This window comes from Rousettus aegyptiacus, unplaced genomic scaffold, assembly GCF_014176215.1.
Source record: "Rousettus aegyptiacus isolate mRouAeg1 unplaced genomic scaffold, mRouAeg1.p scaffold_m13_p_3, whole genome shotgun sequence".
Lineage (NCBI taxonomy): Eukaryota > Metazoa > Chordata > Mammalia > Chiroptera > Pteropodidae > Rousettus > Rousettus aegyptiacus.
This window is the reverse complement of record NW_023416306.1, coordinates 44,405,030-44,419,694: the sequence shown is the minus strand read 5'-3', so window position 1 is coordinate 44,419,694 and position 14,665 is coordinate 44,405,030. Positions and strand designations below refer to the sequence as shown.

At 43.5% G+C, this 14,665-nt stretch overlaps 1 protein-coding gene across 1 annotated transcript; it reads left to right on the top strand.

Annotated features, from left to right (window-relative positions):
- Positions 1-2,046: 2,046 nt before the first annotated feature.
- On the top strand, positions 2,047-4,303 carry LOC118600412. Its single transcript, XM_036218097.1, has one exon. The coding sequence runs from the start codon at positions 2,981-2,983 to the stop codon at positions 3,635-3,637; it is 657 nt and encodes a 218-aa protein (XP_036073990.1). The 5' UTR covers positions 2,047-2,980; the 3' UTR covers positions 3,638-4,303.
- The last annotated feature ends 10,362 nt before the right edge of the window (positions 4,304-14,665 follow it).

Genomic DNA, 14,665 nt, shown 5'->3' with positions numbered 1-14,665 from the left:
AGGTCCAGCACAAATACCTGAGGGTTCTCAGTAGGGTCTCTATGATCACTGCCTTTACAGTCTCTCAGACTTGCATTGCAACTGGCATTGCACTGGGTACCTTCAGTCGGCCCTAGAGTTAATACTGGGGTTATTCCAGAAAAAAGGAAAATCTGTATCTTTTCTTGAAGATTGTAATCCGGGAACTTGAATAAATCAATAATTATAGATTTTTTTTGAAAATATAAACTTTCCCCTTTCTACTTCTTGACCTCTTCTCTTTAATTCCCTTTGTTTGGACAGGACATAAACCCTGAACTCTTAAAACTCATTCATTTCAGAGTTATAAAAGGAAGAAATAAAATAAAAGTGAGATTTCATGCACATGAATTTCTCTCATACGTTTACAAACATAACTGCTGCTTGACTTGATTTAGAATATCTTTTTTAAACCCAACAATTCTAAAATTGTAGACTGCTTTCCTTTTCTCCTTTTCCACTTATTCACTCTCTAGATATTTATGTTTCTGTCAATGAGCTAGACATGGGGGAATACAGAAATGAAAAGGCACTCTGTTCTCAATGAGGTTTATATGTTAAATATATATATAAAATCACAACAAGTAATGATAATTCCTACATCAGGATTTTTTCCTTGTATTTTCAACAGGTTTCCTTGCTGCTTTGGGATGCATATTATAAGTTTTATGATTAAAGCCAGCTTATGCGGTTTTGCCAGCATGTGGTTGTCCTAATTAAAATTCTGGCAAAATAAATTATTTCACATTAATATGAATCATTCCTAATTACAATGAATAATTTACCAATAAGTATATATTCTACCACATAAATATGAGGTCTGTTTTCCCCCAAGTTAGTCTTTATAAGTACAGATTTCAAATCCACACAAACCAACTGGGAAGAGCAGAATTCAAAGACTGTAACTGTGTTTCTAGTTTACAAGTATGCATTTTTCTCTCTCAATTCTGCCTAAACTTTCACTTTATTATTCTCAAAAACAATGGCCTCCTGGGCCTGAGGTGAAATGTGTGACTTTAGGCAACCACTTAAAGCTATTTCCTTATTTGTGAATTGATGGGATTAACTATATCTCCATATCCATTCCAAAATCCAAATATTCTAGGAGTCCACCCCCCAAAAAAAATCCTAGGGAAAAAATGGGCAAGACTTGGGTTCTTTCAACACCACCTCATCTGCTGTGCATCTACAAACAGCACTTTATGGAAGTGAAGGTCAGAATACTTTACATCAATATTTTAGTGGGAGAGCAGGAACAGAAATTTGTCCAAAATCCCCTAGAACCTCTCTTCCTTAATTTCATGGTCTCGTTTTTCTTTCTTCAAGCTTGTTTGTGGGAAGTGGTCTGGCTCAGAGAATCTCATTCTTTTTCCTAGATATTTTTCCACCCCAGCCCCAAATGAAGTATTTCCAGGCAGAATGAAGCCCATTCCCAGGCCCTTCCCCTGGAGATTTTTATTCACCCTTAGCCCCAAGCAGTTTCCCCAACTAGCCAGGGTGAAGCTAATCCCCTGGAGTTTAATTTAAAATACGTATTGCCAGGTCTCAAGGGCCAGGGAAGTATAGGTTAAAATCGCACTCTGGTAGCACTGGGTTCTGCCAACTCTGGCTTTTCTCATTCTTTCCTACTGGGAGGCGTGGACCGTGTTGGGCAGAGCTGCCAGCCTCCAGGCGGGAAGGAAAGAGAACAGATGGCCCGCTGGGGGTAGGGGATCACGTGTCGGACCTCACTCTGGGCGCGATCCAGACTTCTTTCTGTACTCAGGCCCTTTGGGTTCAGCGACCCCGTAGAGACACACCGGGCGAATTTGGGGGGAAAGCAGTGTTCAGTTTAGTGAAAACTGGAGAATTAGGAGTAGGTGGCGAGCTTGGGTAGGAGGAGGCGGGGCTGAAGGGATCAGGGTTCCAACAATGGCGGAGTTCCTGGATTTGTAATACAATCAGGTAAAGCCCTATCTGGTGAAACGCCCGTGTCCTTAACGACAGTTAACACCCAGGGGCTGGAGGTGGCGGGGGATGGGGGGAAGGCGGGCGTTATGGCCCACGCGAAAACTTGCACGACGTCCTACTTTGCTTTCGCTCCACTTAGCAGCCTTCCGCAGAACTCCAGGCCTCTCCTTTGCCGAGCAGAAAGGCCACCCGTTCATGCATATGCAGGAAGACAAGTTTAGATCGCAGCCCCCCGCACAAGAAGAAGCCCCGCACTGCGCGATATGAATCACCCGCGCTCGGGGGCGGGCGCAAGGCTCGGACCGCAGACTGGCGGGCGGCGCAGCCACTTGCGAGCTGCGCGCCCCAGCCTGGCATCGCCCTTTTAAAAAGTCTTCCGCAGGCGGCCACCGCAGCAGCAGCCGGAGGAGGCGAGTTCATCTGAGGACAGTCCCAGTTCTCAGAAATCCCTTCCCTGCTGGAACATCAAGCTCCCTTTACTGCAGTTGAACAAACTGCCCTAGATTGGGGGATGAGGAACCCGCCCCAAACTCGTGCAAGTCGCTCCGGGCGCCCGCGCCCACGTGAGCTAACCTTGAAATTAGCCCCCGCACCCGGGCGGGAAGCAGAGGGGGCGGGAGTAGGCAGCGAGGGTTGTTGATCCCTCTAGGCCCAAGTCCTTGGGTTTGCGCCCTCCGCGTGCGTGTACCGCCCCCACCACCCTGTTTCATAACTCTGGCGGAGCTGCATTTTTTTTTTTTTTAACTCTCCCGGGTAAGACAGGTGTGGAGGAGGTGTGTGTGTTGGGCTGGGGGGTGGGTAGGGGAGAGGGAGACACGTTCCCCGTCCCCCACGACCGCGAGGAAGAGGAAAACCTGCCCTGCGGTCCCCCTGGGAACACTGCGGAGTAGGGTGTCGGGATGACATCAGCTTCTAAACATAGCCGGCACTGCACCGCACCCCAACTCTGAGCGCCTTGAGCAGGACTGGGAAGGCAGCGGGGGGAGAACGGGAGAGGCGGGTGCTGCTGTCCATGGGCGGGGCGGCCGGGCTGGCCAGGCGTGCGGGAAGAGATGACTTTGCAGGAATCGTGCTCGCCGAGTTTGCAGGCAATCTCTCCCGCGATGGTCGAGCCACGGCGTTAGGAAACATTCCTGCCATTTCGCTCTCTCCTTCCCCCCACAAAAGCCACACAACACACACAACTCTTGGAGCTAAGGTGCCTTTATTGACAGCCAGCTCATCCCCCAGCTGTAGCGCCCAAGTTTGGGCCGTCTGGGGGGCACCCTCGCTCTTCAGCTCTACATCTGCCTCTGGGCTAACCCTGCGAGGGGGTCGGCGCGGCCCTCCCGGTGAGTCAGATGGGCTGTGTTTCCTGTGGTTGTTGTGGAACAGTTTGTCCTTTTTACTCGCCCCCCTCCCCCCGGGCTCGGTCTCCACCCCCTTGGTAAATATAGCGCTCACGTTTCATCATCTCTTTGTCCAACAAGCGTCAGACACCCCGGCCCGCGGCCTCCGCCGCCTCCCTCCTCCTACCCGCTCACGGTTACCTCGCATAACCCCGCGCGGGCAGGCGGAGGGCAGCAGGCTGCCCCACGGCCCGCGCCAGCCCTGCACCCTATCGCTTCTCGCCGCAGTACACTCCCGCCCACTTACCCTTCCCTGCTTCCAGTCCCCCCTTAGGTTGTAACCTCATGCCCTCGTCTCAACCCCCCCCCCCACCCCCATCTCCTGCTACCCCGGTGTCTGGGGACGGAGTAGAGATATGTGTAGGCGTTCACACCCCTTCTTTCCAGCCCCAGGCGTCACCCCCAAGCCCAGGCCTATACTGGATCTTCCGCTTACCCAACCTCCCCCCTCCCAAGTCCCAAGGCCGCCCCCTGTTCCCCTCTAGAGCGCAGGTGATAAGCTGCTGAGCCAGTGTCTGATTCACCGACAGCTGAACGAGCTACGCGCACTTGGGGGTGGGCGCTTCGTGAACAGTCTCCCTCCCACCACCTCATCCCAGGGGGTGGTGAGCTGGAGGGGTCGGGAAAGCGAGGTGGGTGGATAACAGCCTGGAAGTGTGTCCTGACTCTTCCCTCTCTCCATTCCCCTCCTAGTTTCATTTCCACACATACAACCACCCACCGGGGACCGGAGGCGGCTGGTGTTCTCTGAACGCAGGGAACTGGCTCTCTCTTTGGTCTCCTGTTTACTTCCCCCCTCCTTTTTCCCCTCCCTTCTCGCCCCCACCACCCCATGCTGCCTCCCGCCCTGAGCAGCTGGGAAACCTGCAGTAAAACACTGCAGTCATGAGACTTCCCTGGACCTGAGTTGTGGCCAGGGTATGCCCTGCCCTGCCCTGCCCTGCCCTGCCCTGCCCTGCATTGCCCTGTGGTCTACTTGGGGGCATTTCTTTGGCCTGGAAAGAAAGGCTCTTGGGGCTCCCCATCCAGGAATGTGGAAGAGATGATGGCCTCTCTGCCTCTTCTCACACCTTGGCACCAGACACTATCCTGTGGTGGCCCTGCCTGGCTGATTTGGCCAGGGCTCTAGGCCACCCCCATGAATGACCACCTGTCTAGGGAGGGGTAGTGAGAGAACGGACGGTGTGTAAGAACTCAGGATCCAGGATGCTGCAGAGCTGGCTTATTTGCTGTCACAGGCTGTCCTGTTCATGACCGAGTGCCCAAAGTTCCCTGCTGAGCAAGGTTTTTAGGCAGAGCTTGGAAACCTGCTCCCAGGGACAGACACACCCTCTCCTTGTGGAGTCTGGCAAAAGCTTTCCCTTTCAAAGGTTGCTCCCCAGCAGGGAAGAATTCAGCCTCCCTCCCTAAGTAAGCTGAATGAGAGAAGAACTCAGAGGAGGCCATGAGGGTTGAGCTCTGGGTGCTGCCTGCCTGAAGTTCACCCCATTTAAAAACCCACCTCTTCACCACAACTCTGCTCCACTCCCATGGTTACCAACTAGCTCCCTTGTCCTTTCCCAGCACAAATGTTGCACAGAGGCAGAAACAAATAAGGGTGTTTTAAATGTTCTTTTAAGAAGGGAGAATGGCAATCCCGACTGTTCCGTCCCCCCCCCCCCCCCGACCCCAGGAACCTGAATGAATCCCTTCTCCTGGCTGGCCTCTCATCTGTTGAAGGGGGAAGGAAACATTGAGTAAGGTACTCTCATCAGTGGAATTCATAACAGAGCAGGTCCACCCTGTGCAGGAAAATTATCACCCCAGTAAGGCTGTTTCTCCCATACCCTCTGTGGCCTGAAACCCCCTGGCTGCTCAGAAGTACCTGCCATCAGACTGTACCACCCACAGCTTGTTGCTGTCTGTTTTAGGCTCTTGTGCACTTCCCTGTCATTCCCGGAAGATTCCGCTACCTGGCAAAAACCCTGGTCCTGTTCAGCTTTAACATGCTGAATGAAAGCAACAGTGCTAACTCTTGTCACTAAATTTATGATCCTAAATCTCAAGTGGGCTCTCAACCCTGCCCTTCTTCATTTCCCTAGTCTTTTTACTTTCCACACTCTGAAATGACTACATGGCACCTTCTTTTCTCAAACATTCAACACCCTTCCCTTCCTCACTCTGGGCTGAAAACCTTGCTTCTTATTTCACTAAGAAAATTAAAGCAATTTGGCAAGAACTGCCTAACCTTCCCAACACCATAGTTTCCATATTACCTGCCTCTCTACTCAGACTCTGCCTTCTCTCCTGTCACCTGGGTGTAGTGTTTCTGCCTCCTCCACTTGGCACCATGGTCCCTTTTCCTCTTGACTAATGACTGCTCCTGAAATTGTTCCCCAGTCTCCTTGTCGATTGTTTCTCCTAAATAATTCACATTAACACAAAAACATGGTGTACTCCTTCCCATCTTTATATGTATCTGTATGTGTGTGTATATCTTCTTTGTCCCATAGTCCCCTCCAATATTACTCCACCTGCCTTTTTTTTTTTTTTTTGGCTGCAAACATCACAAAGTTGCCTGTACTCACTGCCTGTGCATCCAAATCTCTTATTCTCTCTTGATCTCACACCAATCACTTTCACCCCACTTGCTCCACCACAACTGCTCTTGTCAAGGTCACAAATGATCTCCAGCCTGCCAGATCTATTGAGTACTTGTTTCACTTCATCCACCATGAAGCAAAGAAGACTAAGAAGGAGTGGACGGTACAGTAAGAGGGAAAAGAGGAGACTATTGTGTCCTGGAAGCCAAGAGAAGAAATTGTTTCAAGGAATTTAATTTCTTTTTTAGTGTCCTTCAGTATTTTAGTTCTCCTTGCTCTCTACAAGTTGGGGTGCCCCAGGGCCCTGTCCTTGGCTCTTTTCTTACCTATGCTCACTCTCTTGGCAACTCGATCCCATCCCACGGCTTTCATATCTTCTCTGTGCCAATGACTCCCAAGTTATCTTCAGTCCATACCTCTCTCTTGAACACAAGACTTGACTATCCAACCATCTACTCATCATCTCCACTTGAATATCTAACAAGCATCTCAAATTTAACATATTAAAACTGAACTACTGATTATTATAACTGCCCCCCCCCCCCACAACGGCTCTATTTAAAGCCTTCCCCAACTAGGATAAAGGCATTTTTTGTACATCTGGTTGCTCAGGCCATAAACCAAAGTGTTATCCTTGATTCCTTTATTTATACCCCATAGCTAATTCATCAGGAACTCCTGTTAGCTGTATTTTCCAAATGCATCCAGAATCTGGCACTTTGAGTCACCTTCACTGCTTCCATTTTTATCTCTTGCACTGATAACTGTGGGAGTCTTCTAGCCGGTCTCCCTGCTTCTGCCCTTTCCCTGGCTTCTTTTCTCAACTCAATTGCTAGAATGGTCTTCTTTACATGTCAGGTCACATCATTCCTCTGCTCAAAACTCCTCAGTGACTCCTCCTCACTCAGAGTAACTGCTGAAGCCCTCACAGTGGGGACAAGGTTCATACCATCCTCCCAAAAAGGGACTTTCTGACCTCTTCTACTTGCACCCCATTCCTCACTCTACTCCAGCCACCCTTCCCACCTTAAAGCATTGTCAGTGGCTCTTTCTCGTACCTGGAACCCTGTTCTCGAAGATCTCTGCTTGGCACCTTTGTTCAAATATCTCTTTTTAAGATAGATCTGCCTTGGAGTTGTGTTTGTGGTTGCAACCTCTGCAGTTGCTCCTTTTCTACATTTTCTTTTTCCATGGCACTTATATTCCAACATGCTACATAGTTTGCTTATTTAATATATTTGTTGTTTACTGTCTGTCTTATACTAAACATAAGCTGTTCTGTTTACAGATGTACTTTTAGTGCCTAGAACAGTGCCTGGTAGAGGATAAGCTCTCAGTAAATTTTGCTGAATGTTGAGTAAACGGTATAAACAGTTATAAATTTTTTGAACCTTTGCTATATGCCAGGCATCCCAAAATACATTCTATGTAGTCTTAACATCTCTGGTTTATAAATGAGAAAGTTAAATACAAAGAGGGTAAATGAGAAATACAAGCTCACATGATGGTGAAGCTACAATTTGAACTGAGGACTCTGAATCCGGACCTCATCTTCTTAAGCACATCAGTATTGTGTCCCTGTATATGAGTAAGCAGTAAGGCCAAAAGTGAGTTCTTTCTGCTGTGGCTGCAGCCATCTGTGGAGAAGGGCACTGTGAGTATATAGGAGTAGGATGTGTCGCACAGGTTCGTTCTTTCTCCAGCTCCAACCACTAGTGCTAAAGTAAGGGTGAGGGTGACGGGCAAGGACATGACCATGTATTTGGCTTACGCAAGAGTATTTTGGTTACTTATGAAGATGTTGGTCATATTTGTATAATAGAGGCAGCGTGGCACAGTAGATTTGTTTCTTGATCACAATACATCTTAAACAGGGATTGGCTGGAGTCTCTCTTATTGTAGGACCAGACTGATGAAATAGCCACCATTTGGAACATTCAAGTCATAATTTCTACTTAGATCTCATATGTCACCATCCCAGCCATGAGGGAAACAGAAAACGCAATCTTACTGTGTGCCCTGAAGGCAGAGAGCTAGAATTATTTGTTGAATCCTTTCTAGCATGACTGGTAAGCTTTTGTTGGATAAACCATTTTATTCATAACAACTATAAACTCTGGATAACATGTTAAAAAAAAATAACCTGAGGTTCCTGGAGAAGGAACAAAAACAGGCAGATAGTGGAAGGGAGTTGGCATTTGGAAGATGAGAATGATATGAGGAGACTGTCTTGTTTATTATGGCTTTTAGCCTGAGGATAGGTCTAATTGGTACCATTTAAATGGTTAAAATACTGATAGAAAGCCAACAGTCTTATTGGCTGAAAGAGCCAGAGGATACGTTTTGGGGCACCCACAAGTGCTGGAAAGTACAGGAATAAATTCCAGAAATGAGAGAGCTAGAACGGAGGAACCTCAAATTTAAGGTATAACTCTGCTCAAAGCTCTGGCCAATGGCTGACTCACACGTGCATGTGGCAGACTCCTAGAAGCCCAGGTAAGTCTACACAAGTACTCGCTTTATGGAAGATGGAGTTCTGCAGTTTGTATTAACTGTATACAAACTAAAGAGTCAATACTCTTTGGAGGACTATAACAGAACCCACAGTTTACAACTTGTTATTCACAATAAGAAACAGAACAATATGACCCATTTACATTAGAAAAGACAGTCAATGAAGATCGACCTCTAGATCAGTGGTCCTCAAACTTTTTGGCATCAGGTTCCGGTGCTCCTATGAGAATCTAATGCCTGATGACCTGAGGAGGAACTGAGGCGGTGATGCTGGCACTGGGGAGTGGCTGCAAATACAGATGAAGCTGTCCTCGCTGGCCTACCACTTACCTCTTGCTGTGAGGCCCTGCTCTGGACAGGCCATGGACCTGTATCAGTCTGCAGCCCAGGGGTTGGGGACCCCTGCTCTAGATGAGCAGGGCTTAGTAACTAACTGCCTGAATGTTTGGAAGAATCCAGAGTAAAGCCTCAGATTAATGAATGTGGAGACTGATGTCATTAACTAAGATAGCAAAACAACAACAACAAAACTGGAGGAGCAAATTTAGGGATGGAAGCAGAGACTGAAAGAATTAACTTGGTTTGACATTTTGAGTTTAGAGAGCCTGAGGGAAATCAGGTGGATACTGTAGTCGCTGTCCCAGTACCAATTTTCCTTTGTCCTGGAGGCTTGCCTTTATTTCTGTTTGGGTACCCATGCCCCCTTGGGCAATACAAGTGTTTGGGGGGAATCTGAACTCTGTCTTGGGGTATAGAACTTTGGCATTTTGCTTTAGGCCTAAGCTTATCAAAAACAACTTAATCTCCTGGTACTTTAAGAATGGGTACATGACCCAACTTGGATCAAGGAGACTTTATTGGCAGCTTCTATAAAAGAAGCTCCTTTTAACTCTTTTCTTTTGCATGAGGTAGTAATATATGATTTCAGAGTCTAGAGGATCTTCAGGCACTCTGTCACCATGAGGGAAGCCAGTCTTAGGGTGAATTGGACAGATTGAAGTCAGATAGGGAGTTGGAAAGGAATTGTGCCCTTGATGATAGTGGGTTAATGAATTAATTGACCTTAAAGCTCACAGAATCTGTAATTGTCATGTTACATGAGCCAAGAAGTATTCTATTATATAAAGCCAGCTTGGTTGTGGTATTTGCAACATAAAGAGCCTAACTGATCTATTTAGATAGAGATGGGCAATAGGCATTTGGAGAGATAGGTCTGGATCTCAGTAGAGGCTTAGGTTTTAGAGAAGTCAGTTATCTAGGTTGAGATTGAAGCTGTGGCGGTGGATGAGATTGCCCAGGGAGCAAATATCAAGGGAAAAGAGAAAGATGATTGTGTACATGCCGAAGGAGAGTAAAATAGAAGTAGAGGAGGACAGGAGAAAAGGTGTGTTACCAGAGCTAGAGGAAGAGAAGATCAAGAGGAAGGGAGCTATCAACAGTGGTCCAACAGGGTGAGGACTGGATTTAAAAACTAAGCGGTGATTTGGGGAGCTTGGTGGGTCACACACTTCATTTTCTACAGAAAAGCTACTCTCCTCCCTTTCTGGCAGAGATCCCTTGATCTCAGGAAAAGTAGGCCTATCACTACTTTTTGAGGTGGGCATTTGACTCAGTTCTGACCAAAGGGCAAGTTTGATGAGGGGTTTCTTAGAAAGCTTTTCCTTCATGCTGAGAGGCAAGCATGAGAAGAAAATTCATCCAATGAGCCTTTAAGGTCTCCTCATACAGTCATGTGAGGCTATGATGTTTAGATCTGTTATGGCCATGAGAGGAAGGCCAAGAGAATTTCTGAGACATAAAACCAGAACCCTGCCATAGGTTAAATGCTGACTTGCTGGCAGTAACCTAGTTCTGGGCTTGTTTATGAGGCTAAATAATACTGTTTGTGTTTAAGCCATCGCTGGTTGGACATTCTGTAAATTACAGCCAAAAGCATTACTAACAGAAGAAAAGTTTCAGTAGATTAGTGGGACATTAATCAAACTCAAAGGAGCTGAGATGTAAACTACAGGTAAACACATATCATCAAAGGTAATAGCATGAGTTTTCAAGAAGTTAGGAAATTAAAGGGCAAAGCAGATGTATTGGGGGAAGGAAAGATGATTGAAACATTTTTTTCTAGATTGCAAATACTTGAATATGTTTCAGTTGAGAATAAGGAGCTAGTGGATAGTAAGAAATTAAAAATATATGAAGGAGGAGATCATTGATAAAACCAGGTACAGAAGGCAACAGATTGTCGAGTCCAGGAAGTAAAAGAAAAGCTATGTCTATCTTGAGGTAGAAAGAAAGATATGAGCCTGGCTGAAAATACAGAGAACTTTGGACGTAGAATGAGGAAAGACTTGGGGGCATTCACACCTGGTGGCTTCTGTTGTCTCGTGAAGTGGAATTAGGTAGTCTGTGCAAAGGAGATGATGGGGAATGTGACAGAGGCTGTGGGGAGAGTGGCAGGGTTTTGGAATGCCTGTCATTGGAATGCCTATTATTCCTTGTACTGTGCCCAGCACATGGCAGGTTTTGTCTGTTGGATGAATAGGCTGACTCAATATATTGAGTACAGGCATACCTTCGGAGATATTGCAGGTTCTGTTCCAGACCACCGCAATAAAGTGAGTCATAATCTTTTTGCTGATGGAGGGTCTTGCCTTTAATTTGTAAGAAACACAACATCTGTGAAGTGCAATAAAGCAAATCTCAATAAAACATGGTATGCCTGTAATAGGATCATTAAATGGCAACAGCTGCCTAGCTGAGATGGGAAGCCATGCATTTGTGATGCTTTCTTAATAGCATATTTATTTCTTGTTATAAAAGGAATATTTCACTGTAGAAGAGTTTAAAAATAAACAAAAAGCAAAATCAACTATATCTCATAATCCCAGAGGAAATCATGATTAATACCATACTCCCTCCTTATCCTTTGGGGATATGTTCCAAGACCACCAGTGGGTGCCTGAAATCTCAGATAGCACTGAATCCTATATATACGATATTTTCTCCTATACATACATATCTATGATAAAGTTCGTAAATTAGTAAGAAATTAACACTAATAACTAATAAAAATAGAACAATAACAATATACTCTAATAAAAGTTCTGTGAATGTTGTCTCAAAATATCTTACTATACTTACTCACCTTTCTTCTTGTGATGATGTGAGATGATAAAGTGCCTTATTAAGTTGAGAAGTTTCACCTTTCCACTTAAAGTGCTTCTCTTTGGCATATCTGAATGGCCAGTATCACTACTCATTCACACTGGGGCTATTATTAAGTAAATAAGGGTTACTTGAATACAAGTGCTGTAATACCTCAACAGTCGATCTGATAAGCAAGATGGTACTAGGGGAACAGTGGGCAGCAGGGAGCCGGATACAATGTGGAGCCACGTAGCAAAAGGATGTTTAGGTCATGGATGGGAAGGAGCTGGATGCGCAAGATTTCATCACCACTCAGCATAGCGTGAAATTTAAAACTTCTAAATTATTTATGTCTAGAATTTTCCATAAAATATTTTTATACTGTGGTTGTTTGAAGATAACTGAAACCACAGATAGAAAAACCAAATGAGGGGGGACTACCGTATTTCAGTATATATTGTTTTTCTCTTTCTTATGCACATCCGTACACTTAAAAAAATAAAAGTGAGATCAGTCTGTGTATATTTTCTTATAATTTTTTTCTGCTAACATTTTTCTATGAATGTATTTTATTTTACATTCTGTTTTACTTTAAAATAATTTTTCTTTTGAATAAGTAAATTTTCACATGGTTCAATTCAACAAGTATAAAAAGACATGTAATGAAAAATCTCCTTGATAACCCTGTTCTTCAGCTACCTAATTACCCTTTCCAGAAGCAAATGAATCTTACCTTTATTTATTTTTTTATTTTGGTAAATCCTTCCTGGGATATTTTAGGTATATCCAAACAAATATATCTTTCTTGCCCACATTTTTATACAAATGGTTAATATCATAATAGTGTTTTGTACCTTACTTTATTAACTTAAAATCTCGAAGGTCACTATAGATCAATATATACAGTTTTCTCGTGTTTAAGTGCTGTCATAAGAATTCTGATATCAGTGTACTTTATTTAACAAATCCCCTGCTGCTCAACATTTAGGTTACTTTGGATTTTTGGAACTTCAAAAAAATACTGCCATAAATAATCTTCTTTCACATTGGGGCAATACACCTGTAGGATAAAGTTCTTGAAATGTAATGACAGGTTAAGAGGTACACGCATTCATAATTTTGATAGATATCAAATTGCTCTCCCCAGAGTACATACCAGTTTATATACTCTTACTAAAACATATAAAAGTGTAGGTTTCTCTACATCCTCATCAATGAGTATGTTAAAAATGTATTTGACTTTTGCCAATCTGATGAATAAAAATGATATTTAGGGTGCTTTTAATTTTTGTTCTCAGTATAGGTGAGGTTGAGAATCTTTTCATATATTTGAGAGCTTTTGATATTTCCTTTTTATCCATAGCCATTGCCCATTTTCTTTTGGACTGTAGGCTGTTTCCCTATAGAATCTTTTTCTATATTAGGATTTTAGCCCTTTGTCTGTAATATGAATCACAGATATTTTCCCCAATTTTCCATTCGTCTTTTCATTTTGCTTATTGTATTTTTGCCATTAAGAAGTTTGTTATTGTTGTTATATTTGGCAGTTTTTTTATATGTCTAGATGTTATTTCATAATTAGAAAGGTCTTACACATTCATATTGTAAGATCATTGTCTCATGGCTTCCTCTAGTGTCTTTATGATTTTATTAATCTATTAATTTTTTTCTGGCATAATGTGTGAAATGTGTACCCAATTTAATTTTTTCCAAATGATATCCAGTTGTTCCAGTCTTATGTGTTGATTTTACTTTTTTACATATACAATGATGGTATCTATGAATAAAGTTTTTCTTCTTTTCTAAGCTTTATATCTTTTGTTTCTTTTTCTTACCTTATTGTACTTGCTAAGATCTCTAGTAAAATGTTGGCTAAAGTAGGGGGAGTGGGTGTCTTTGCCTTGTTCTTGATCTTACCTGAGAGCAAACAAGTAAATGATCAGCTGGTACGTATCGCCAAGTTGCTCTCCACAAAATTTATGCCAATTTGAACTAGTCTGCAGTATATAGAGTTGACTAGCAAATCATAAGCATTAGTATGATGTTAGTTGTAGGTTGTAGATGCCCTTTATCAGGTTTAGAAAGCATTCTTCTATTCCTAGTTTGTTTAGAGTTTTTATCATGAATTTTGACAAGTGCCTTTTCTCTATCTGTAGAGATGATCATTTTTTGTGTCTTTATTAATGTAGTAAATTATATTAATTTTTGAATAATAAGTCAACTTGTCATTTCTGTAATAAACTCCACTTGATCATGATTTATTATTCTTTTTATATACTGCTTGAGTCTATTTGCTAATACTTTGCTAGGATTCGTATATTTTGTTCATGAGGGATATTGGTTTGCAACTTTTTGTATTTTTGTTTTTTTCCCTAACAGTTGTATGTTTTGTACAAAAAGATACCACTTCACTAATAAACTAAATTTCCTTATGTATTTGAGTTCATTTCTGGATTTTATATTATATTCTGTTCCATTAATATTTGTCTTTCCTATCTCATTATTGTTAATGGATGCACTGTTGGAGATTTAGGAATTAGGTTATTTCTGGCATGCTACTTTTAGAGACAACACTGCAATAAACAATATTTTGGCTAGATCTTTTCCTACTCCATGATTGTATCCTTGTTATAAATCCTTAGAAGTCGAATAGCTGGGTTATGGGTAGATATAATTTTAAGAATTTAGCTAGTCAGTGTCTCATCAGGAAAATAGAAATCATGTTAATTGTTTCAGTCAGGGGACCTAATTTAAGGAATAATTACTATTGCTGAAAGGGCTGCAGAAGCAAAAAGGAGAAGGTGAAGTAACCCCTAGATTAGTAACTGCAGGAAGCCACTACCAACCCTAGGATTGTAGGAGCAAACAGGAGGAGGTAATGTTGCCAAAGTCCAGCATGTGCTCACTGATGACAGTGGTAGAGACTGTGCTTGCTATTGAAACCACTGATGCCACTACTGGAGTCACTGAAGAATGCTAGAGCCATAGTCACTCACTGCTGCAGCTACTGGAACCACCAAAGGATGTATCCAGAAGGAGAGAGGGACACAAATGCCTTCTTTCTTTCTG